This window comes from Nannospalax galili, unplaced genomic scaffold (genome assembly GCF_000622305.1).
Source record: "Nannospalax galili isolate Female #2095 unplaced genomic scaffold, S.galili_v1.0 scaffold17, whole genome shotgun sequence".
NCBI classification, from domain to species: Eukaryota; Metazoa; Chordata; class Mammalia; order Rodentia; family Spalacidae; genus Nannospalax; species Nannospalax galili.
The window spans coordinates 1,814,992-1,825,083 of record NW_008342276.1 but is presented as its reverse complement, the minus strand read 5'-3'; the positions used below and the strand labels follow the sequence as shown (position 1 = coordinate 1,825,083).

The 10,092-nt window shown below is 38.4% G+C and overlaps 1 protein-coding gene across 2 annotated transcripts in view; it reads left to right on the top strand.

Annotated features, from left to right (window-relative positions):
* Nucleotides 1–9,587, top strand: part of Rad21 (RAD21 cohesin complex component) — a 31,611-nt gene extending 22,024 nt beyond the window's left edge. The window contains exons 8-13 of one of the 2 annotated variants that reach the window (XM_017799354.1): nucleotides 917–1,140; nucleotides 2,815–3,004; nucleotides 3,401–3,549; nucleotides 5,247–5,396; nucleotides 7,224–7,307; nucleotides 7,872–9,587. In XM_017799354.1, coding sequence (XP_017654843.1) covers nucleotides 917–1,140; nucleotides 2,815–3,004; nucleotides 3,401–3,549; nucleotides 5,247–5,396; nucleotides 7,224–7,307; nucleotides 7,872–8,063 — 989 coding nt within the window. In that variant the 3' untranslated portion in view covers nucleotides 8,064–9,587. The remainder of the gene's footprint in view (nucleotides 1–916; nucleotides 1,141–2,814; nucleotides 3,005–3,400; nucleotides 3,550–5,246; nucleotides 5,397–7,223; nucleotides 7,308–7,871) is intronic. The other variant, XM_008837961.2, reaches the window with a different exon arrangement.
* The last annotated feature ends 505 nt before the right edge of the window (nucleotides 9,588–10,092 follow it).

The following is a 10,092-nucleotide window of genomic DNA, read 5'->3' as shown; positions in this document are numbered from 1 at the left end:
CAGCCTGGTCTACATAGTGAGTTCCAGGACAGCTGGGGCTACAGGGAGACCCTGTCTCAAAAAGACCAAAAAAAAAAAAAAAAAGAACATGATGTTTTATTTGGGGGGATGGGAATGCAGTAGCTAGGCAGATGTGGGAGAAAAACTGACAGTGTAACGTCTTTATGCTTTTTAGCCTCATGAATGCTTTATTGTTAAACCATGAGGTATGGCACATGTGACAAGGTGAGGTGATAAATTTTAATCTTAAGTTTCTATTGAAACAGGCAGTGTACTACTTAACTTTGCAACGTGGTATAGATTAAAAACAGATACATGAACCATGTCTAGGACATTATCTCAAGACCTCTGATTGGCTTGGGTTTCTCTTTCCCTTTAGCAGACAGCTCATGCAGCTGCCATTTATGAATTATAACTTATCCAGTAAAAATGAGAGTTCTTACAACCATTTCTGGGCAGCCCAGTCTAGGCATTGCACTATATGCAGAGTATTTTATAACTCCTGTAAGTAATGGTTCCTGTTTCAAACAAAATAAGAATTAAGCAAGGTGAGGGTGCTTTTAATGGCCACTGTTAAGAAAGTCAGAACTTAGGACTTAGCTCACCTCTCAGTCAAGTGTGGTGTGTGCTGTTCATGGTATAAAGTTTCATGGGCTTCAAGGTATTGGCCCTTGGATTTCTTTACTCATTTTGTGCTAAGTTTGAATGTATTTATTCATTCAGCAGATTTCTGTTCAACAGCTCTGTTCTAAATAATGCTTAGAAAGCATCCGTTCAGAAGTCTTGTTTCTTGAAGGCTTTCTACCAGGATCTGTATGTAGAAATTCTAGCAGAAGGTACCAATCCAGCAAAGTCCAGGAGGAGGATGTTCCTTGTTGGCGTCTCAGGAAAATAACCTTATATTGTTTTATTCTAGTCAAAGAAACGAAAGCCAAGAGGAAGAGGAAGCTGATTGTTGACAGTGTCAAAGAGTTGGATAGCAAGACAATTAGAGCCCAACTTAGTGATTATTCTGATATTGTTACAACTTTGGATCTGGCACCTCCTACCAAGAAGCTAATGATGTGGAAAGAAACAGGAGGAGTGGAAAAACTCTTCTCCTTACCTGCTCAGCCTCTGTGGAATAACAGACTACTGAAGGTAGTAAAGTGGCAGACATGTTTACTTTGTGTACATTTTGACTTCTATAAAAACATTAATTTCTAAAACCTTTGCTGAAATCATTTTTGATCAAATACTTTTCAACTATGTGGTACTTCTCTTTTTTCCTCCTTTAAATCATAATATAATGAGCATCACCTCACCTGAGTATTGATGTGGCATATCTACAAGATGTATGAAGAAAGAACAATTTTAATAATAATGCCCTCTCAACTTCCTGTAGTAAACTTAGCTTATGGTCTTAATGAGGACTCTGCTTCATATTCCAGATCTGCATTCTTTTGTTTTCTGGGTTAAACTTCAAGTGTTCATTTCCTCTGGTGGAATTCCAGATTTCTGGAATTTCTTTTTTTCCCACTAATAAGCAGTTTTCAACTCATTTTGGTTCCAAACTACTGCAAAATACATTTCAGAGGTATCTGTTCTGTGAAACAGTGCTGTTAGACAGCTACTGTGTTTTGAGTTGAATGTGCAGGGAACAATGGATATTTTACTATAAAGTACTCCACGGCTGCAAGGTTATGGTAGAATTGCTCTTATTTGAGGCACTATGATACAGTCATTTTCAAGAAGGTCCATAAAAGTATTCTAGGACTGGAGACAATGACTCAGCAGTTAAGAGCACTGACTGCTTTTGCAGAGGACCTGGGTCTGATTTCCATCACCCACAGGGTGGCTGACAACCATCTATCTATAACTCCTTTTCCAGGGGAATCCAAAGCCCTCTTCTGGCCTCCTCGGGCATTGCATGACACGACATGACTATACTTAGATATATGCAGGCAATACACTCCTACACAGAAAATGAAAAATAATAAAAATAAACAAAAATCATTTATTTTTTTGAAAGAGATGCTTTCTTCAGTGGTGTACCCACTGTAAGATAGTCATATTCTGTACAAGTACCTCACCCGTGCTCCTACATGTACCCCTCATTAAACTCACTGGGATTGAGTGGCCAGAAACCATGGGAAAGACAGGAAGGTAGAAGGAGGACTAGCTCATACCTTTGTGATAGTGTCATGATACAATCCTCCATCCACAATGAGCATGTACTAATGAAAACCACAAAAGTACTTTGATTCAATAAGCTCATTAGAAATGTTTCCTAGGCGAGTCATTTAAAATATGGTAACAAACACTTCTGTGGAGAAGTTTATTATGTTGCCATTTGTTACTCAGGACACAAGAGGCTCTGAAACACTGAAGTAGAACAAGGATGAGATGCTCTTCACGTGTGAGATACTCACATTTGACCTACTCGTTAATAAAGGACTTCGTGTGATAATGAGCTGTGCGATTAAGGGAAGAAGAGCACAGTGTAAAACTATGGAATGGTAGCAGTTGGGATGACTTGAGAGCAACAGTGAAAACAACTGCAGAAAATACATGTAAACCTTAGCATTTAATAAGAGAGAAGTGATTTTCAACTTTTCTAAAATGATTGCAGTTACATTGAACATGCGTATTTTAAATCATTTTAAGGTGGAATGAAATCCGAGACTGTGTTAAGGGAAACTGCTAAATTATGCATATACTGAATACTGATTATAAGCGGCATTAAAATACTCCTTAGTGAAAATAGAAAACTACAAATGTTAGTGAATCTTGAGTTAGTGTGATTTTATAGCTGTTATTTTTCCTTTTTGTTAGCTCTTCACACGTTGTCTTACACCACTTGTTCCAGAAGACCTTAGAAAAAGGAGGAAAGGAGGAGAGGCAGATAATTTGGATGAGTTCCTTAAAGAATTTGAGAATCCAGAAGTTCCTAGAGAGGAGCAGCAGCAGCAGCCGCCGCAGCAGCAGCAGCAGCAACAACAGCAGCAGCAGCGTGATGTTATCGGTCCGTTCTGTTTGTAGCGTTCCAGATGAAGTTTAAATGAATTATTTGCCTTAGGTTTACCTTTATGTTCTCAAATAATAGCAGTGCAGAATGAATGAGCACTGTTTGTGGGTCACAGATGCATAGGCTGTCCTCACCTAGCTGGATTAGAAGCTTTGTCTTCAGAAAGCTTTAAGGCAAGATTGGCTGGATGATAACTAAACAGTTGTCTGGCATTGGACTGGGAGTAAAACACTTCTAAGACTTTTCCCACAACCTCTTTTATTGTTATCAATTAAGTGATCTTTGTCCTAGTAAAATTTTACTTCCTTTTTTCATTAGAAAAAGTAACTAAGTAAAAGTAAATTGTTCTAAAATACTGTTCAAAACTAAATTCTTTTCTTGTGATATTGGCAGATGAGCCCATTTTGGAGGAGCCGAGCCGCCTCCAGGAATCAGTGTTGGAAGCCAGCAGAACAAACCTGGATGAGTCAGCCATGCCGCCTCCACCCCCTCAGGGAGTTAAACGAAAAGCTGGACAACTGGACCCAGAGCCTGTGATACCTGTAAGGAAAGCATTGGGCAGTGTTCCTGCAGTTAGTAGCAAGTGGCAGTTAAGGAGACCTTTTGAAGTAGCTTGATTTAGGCAGCGAATGGCAAGGAAGTGGGTCCAGAAGAATGATAGCCACAGGTGGGAGCTTAGTGTTTGTACCGTACGAACGTGGGAGAAGATGCTGACAGTCTGCAGAGCCTGCCTGACTCTGAACAGCCTTGCTTCAGAGTGGTCCAAAATGAGCAACCTTAATCAGTATGGCATCAGTGGCTCTAAACCTGGTGCTGGTGTATTCTTCAATACAAATTCCTGCTTCTTTCCCGTACTGGACAGTTTTTAAGACTTCATTGTAACTTAACTGAAAAACAGTGAAATAGTGACTGGCTCCTTCATACTCTTACTCTTGTAAGGCCAGCTGGAATGAGAAAAGGCAGTATGAAGGCAGTAATAGTACCTGGTATGGGCCTTCTCAATTTCAAGTCTGGGGAATAAATTAATGAGAATAAAAGAGACCTTTTGATAAGTTGAGCTCCTGTTTCAGTCTCTGAGAAATACTGATAGAGGAAAACGTTGCCAACCTTAAGAACTTTCTGTGTGCCCTCTGGTAGTTAAGGACTTGTCAGTAAGCCTTATTATTCTTGAGCTCAGAAAAGGGAGCAGATAGTAGATAGGTGACTCAAACAGTACTCTCCTTCTGATGGTTTCTTAAAGACTTTTTGTTTTGTGTTGTCAAACGAGGGGAATTTTGTTCATTTTTATTGTATATGTATGAGTGTTCTGCTTGCATATACATAAATTCACTGATGTCATGCAATGTCTGCAGAGACCAGAAGGGGGCGTCAGAGCCCCTGGAACTGGAGTTTTGAACGGTTGTTAGTCCCCTGTGGGTTTTTTATTATTTTTTTAGTTATGTGTATATGTGGAGGGTGGGATTGTACACGGGTCCAGTCCAGTGCTGGAGTTACAGCCTGCCCTGAGCTGTCCAACATGGGTACTAGGAATCGAACTCAGGTCCTCTGGAAGAATAGTATGTGCTCTTAACCACTGAGCCATTTCTGTAGTCCAAGACTTTTGTTTTTTTTGTTAATGTTTTCAAAGTTATATTGTAATAACTTTAGTAATACTAAGCTACTTAAACTTTTTGTTTTACCATGTTCTAAAATACCGCTGGTTATGTTTGTGATTCCTGCAAAGCATAAAAATGAAGTTTTAGGGCACTGGATAATTTCTTTCAGAATCTCCTTTATATTGTTACTTTGCAAGAAAAATCAATTTTTGGCTATGGAAAAGTGTGGAAATGTAGGCCCAATACATCTTTTTATCTAGAAACTTCAGCCAGTTTTACATTTTAAAAGAAGCCACCCTTAAAACTTATATCTTTTTTATTGAATTTTTGCAAATTTCGTATATCTTGGTCATATTTAGACTCCCTCCCCTGTCTGTACCCCTCAATCCCCCTGATGGATTTCATGCATTCTATCATTTATTTGAGGCCTGTTGAGCCAAGTTTGTGTCCCCAAATGTCCCTCTGAGTTCATCCACTGGAGTCTGGTCAACCCATCTAGTGTCACTACCCTAAAGAAAACCAACAGTTCCTTAGCTAAGGTTGGGGCTTCTTACCTATTTCCCACGTCTGTGCTGGGTTTTTGTCTGCTTTGAGCTTGCGTGGGTCTTGTCTGACCTGTCTTGAATTGCCTTTGTATTCTTAAGCCTCAGCAGGTAGAGCAAATGGAAATACCACCAGTAGAACTTCCCCCAGAAGAGCCTCCAAATCTTTGTCAACTAATACCAGAGCTAGAGCTTCTGCCAGAAAAAGAGAAGGAGAAGGAGAAAGAGAAAGAAGAGGAAGAGGAGGAAGAGGTAAGGAAACTGGAAAAAGCTCTGATGGGTAAATTCCAGATTTAGCAAAGCTTTACTTCACCAGGCTATCACTTTTCATGTTAGAGCTAAGTTGATTAAGGTTTCATCAGAGTGATGAAAAATGTTCAGATAGGATAAAAATTTTAACTCGTAGTGTCATAAGTCATTAAATAACATCAAATTTTAGGCTGCACTGTATTCATGCACTTCCCTCAGGGAGTTTTTGAAAGACAAGGGACTGCCTTGACTTCTAAATTGCTTATAGCTGCTTTTTATTATTTTGTGGTCAGTGGTCAATTCTTCTTGATAGTATAGTCAGGGTTTGGTTGACCTCTTCTGCCTGTGGCCTAGAAATCAAATAACCAGACATTTTCCATTGTCTGTGTTTTGGTTTTGTTTTAATTAGACCAGAGTAAGTCCTGGCTCATGTGAGTAGAGATTTGAAGGACTTTTACTCTTCAAAAAGTAGAGACATTTTAGAAATAGATTTTCCTTCTCCTCTGAAGAGTGTTCTAACTGTTCAAGGGCCTTTTGAAAATTCTTATTTCTGGATCATTAAGGTAGTGTGACTTAGAATTTGCTTTTCTGTTGATGCTCTGCCATATGTGTTTAAACTTTTGCCTTTAAAATAAAATGTTTACCAAGTAGCTAAAGAGAGCTGTTAGAAATTCTTCCAAGACTATAGATTGAATGCATTTCTATTAGCAACTATTCATCGTTCTCGTTTATCTTCATGTCAGCAATAACAGTAGGTACTTACCTTTACTGGAAGTGTTACATTATTTTAAAGCCAAAATTCAGCTTTCCAACCACTCCAACCTCTGCTAGAGTGTGCCATTATCTAAAACTTAGTCCTGAATCAGTATATGCTTTCCGTTAAACGTAAAGCTGAGCTCTCTGGCTTCTTAGAACATGGTGTGTAGTACCAGTGCAGCAGGAGAACACTCCTGGCCCTTAGCATCTTGAGGGTTCAGAAAGTCATTTAGACAGCTGGGATAAAGTTAAATATGTATGTATAAAATTGTAGCCTGTTTCTCTTAATATATAGACCAGTACTAGTCCCCGACAGTATGCAGGTTCCTTGGTAATGGTACTGGTCTGTGGTGATAAATCCCCTAGAAAACTGTACTACAAAAATCATGTCCAACATTAATTAACTTACTTTTCCAGTACCAAAATTGGCATCATTCATTTACTACTTTATTGTGTGGTTTACTTTATTTCAATTTTATGTGTATGGGTGTTTTGCCTATATGTATATAAGTGCACCTATGTGTGCAATACAAGTGGAGACTGGAAGAGGGCATTGGATCCCCTGGAACTGGAGTTGCATACAGTTGTTAGCTGCCATGTGGGTGCTAGGAATCAAGCCCAGGTCCTCTGCAAGAGTGCCAGTGCTCTTAACCACTATGCCATCTCTCTAGCCCTTGTATGGGTTGCTTTAATTCATTTCTTTTGCTTTATTTTATTTACACCTCTATAGTTGAAACACTGTACTTAATGGAACACTGGTTTATGTCCTGGCATATGTTCTTAACTGGGGGTGGAGGGCAGGGGGACCTCTCGCAATTCATATACTTCACTGCAGACTACATCCTTATAGAACAGTGTAGAACCAGTACATTCAAATGTTTGTTTGCCACTGCTTTACTTTTGAGCTTAAGACAAATTTCAAAGTCCTTATTGGATGCCAGATGATTTCTTTTTTTAAGCAAGATTACAATTTTCTGTTACTCAGGCCACTAGCGAAGAGCTGTCAGGATACAGATACTTCTATATCTATATCATTTTCAGCAGAGCAGTTTTGTCAACTTATCATTTATTCAGGATGAAGATGCTTCGGGGGGTGATCAGGATCAAGAAGAAAGGAGATGGAACAAAAGGACTCAGCAGATGCTTCATGGTCTTCAGGTATGCCAGCACAGCCTAGCGAGAAGTTCGTTCTCAGAAAAGTTCGGTGGTAGATTCAGAAAACAAACCTTTATGGAGATTTCTCCAGATGATAAAATATTTTAATTAGATATATAAATTGTTAAGTCAGGAGTAAACCTAGAAAACATCCAGATAGAGTGCTTTCCCATGGCCATCCTGGAAAGTAGACCTGTGATGCTGTTTTCGGAAACTCCTTTGTGCATGTGTATCTTGTATTTTTGATTGAGCAGATTTAATGTGTTGAACCAACATAGCAGCAGATGTCAGTTAACATATCTCTCATCCTTAGTATTCCAGATACAGATAATTATATTGTAACAAATTAGCTTGTTTCTTGGACTTTTCTTTTGCTTATAGACATACCATAATATGTTTTGGGCCTTTACCTTATTAATGTGAGAATCATAACTAAAAAAAGAAAAACCTAATCCCAGCCCCCAACAGAATATAGTTTGCCTTTAGCAGTACCAAAATTGGCATCATCAATTACTGCTTCATTGTGTCATTACTGTAGTTCATTTGTTTTGCTTTATTTTATTTCAGCGAGCTCTTGCTAAAACTGGAGCTGAATCTATCAGTTTGCTTGAGCTGTGTCGAAACACAAACAGAAAGCAGGCCGCAGCAAAATTCTACAGCTTTTTGGTTCTTAAAAAGCAGCAAGCCATCGAGCTGACCCAGGAAGAGCCATACAGTGACATCATCGCAACACCTGGACCAAGGTTCCATATTATTTGAGGAGCTAGAGAGGCATTAGAGCTAGTGATCACTCACTAGTGCGTACAAATTGCCCCCGTGCGTAGGGCACCCAAAACCCTTTAAGAAAATTTTTTAGAGTTTTGTCTGTACAAAATCTGCCTTTTCTTTCTTCATTTCCCCCTAATGTTTTTAATTTGTCTTTTTCATCTTTTAAGGGAAACTGCTTATGTGGGTTGGGTTTGTGTTCCAGTGGAGAAAACAGTACCCCAAGAACCCAGAAGACTCTTTTTAGCAGTTCAGAACAGATGTGTGCAATATTGGTACATGTAATAATGGAGTAACAGTCAAAAGTCCTCATTTGATCTTAGTCTTCTGTTACTGTGTTGAAAAGGAAAACTGCCTAGGAAAATGCCTGACACTTTAAAGAGCTGTGGTTTGAGTCCCTTGACAGGAAGAGAAAGTGTCCTCGAGTCAATAAACTGGCAGTCTGGTTAACCACTGTACTTAGAGATAGTACGTAAAGCAGCAGGGGTTATCTTCTTGATCATGTTTCAAAGTCTCTGTCTGTAATGAGCAAGAATTTGTGAATTTGTGTTGTGACTGGTCCTCTTCAACTACAGAAAGAGCTCGCTTGGTGGAAGCATTCTGTTCTGAAATCATTCCATTCGAGTCTTACGAACTTTGCTGTCCTGAACTCTGGTGTGTTAGTGCAGCTCTGGAATGATCAGAAATAGACTTGTTACGTTACAATGGCATGACTCTCCAGGAGCTGCAGATCACTTTAAGAGACGCTTGGGTATGTTTGCTTGTGAAATAAGATCATGAAAATAGAAATTTCCCCTGCCTGTTAAAGGGCATACTGATGAGAAATCATACCCCCAGGTTGACTTGCCTTTAGCAAACAGTGCTGTAAAAACTCATGGCTTCTCTGATATTTATTATGAATGTTAGTTCTGAGCTCTTTCCAATGCTGCACACTCCTGTGTTTGGAACTTTATTTTATTAGCTTTGCAACTGTAAACCTATATCCAGTTTCCTATAATTTAAATGAAGAAAAACATCCAGATAAAGGCTTTATTATTAACAGACCAGATAGCATCAGAAATTATGTGACTATTATAAATATCAAAACATGTCTTAACTTTTTAGGGAAAAATCATGTGAAAGTTCTAGCTTAAGTGTCAGCACTTTTGTGGGAAAAAAAAAAGTCACTTTTAAAACTCAGATTCCGTGTATACCATTAATTTAAAATTATGTGAAATATTTTAAATTTGTGGACTCATAATTACTATTTTAATGATTCAGTTTCTTAAGAATAGTAATGGTATAAAATTCTACTGCAGTTTTATTTTCAATATGATGTGCCTGTAAACCATGGATTTCCCCCTGTGTAAAAAGACATTGTAGATAATTGAATGTTTGATTATAGAAAGGTCATTAGTTTCTTGTTACACATTTTGTTAGTCTGGTTTTTGTCGCTTATTGGGTTTAATATTGTTCTTGAAAATAGTTGATGCTATGTTATGTATAACTTTTCTAATAAAAGTTGTGTTACAAGCTGTACATATTGAAACATTCAGTTGGTAGTTTCCAAGGAAAAACTGACTGAAAATTTTACCGTGGCCAAATACCTCTTTTGTTTGCCTTATCTAGAATAATTATTATCTAAATAATAATCATTTAATTAAATAATTAAATATATTTTTAAATTTCAGTACACATATATGACTAACAGCAAACATTTGACGACTTAGTATTGAAAGGCTGCACCATTTTAATGTAATTCTAAACTTAGGCAAGTGCTTTGAGTCTTACGAATATACAGCAAAGTTCTATGTCTTCCCAGAGCTTACATTCTGGCATGGATACAAGTAACATAAACTGAAGTCACAAACATAGAGTATTGGAATAGGTTGTTAGTCATAGGGTAGTCGGGATAAGCCTCTCAAAGAAGGTGAGGCTCTGAGCAGTGAGGTTTACGCAATGGAGGTGTAGTAATAGAGTGTTACAGAGAAGGAGACTTCTCAGAGAAAGGAGGTGGTACAGCCAGACCGTGCTTGCAGAACAT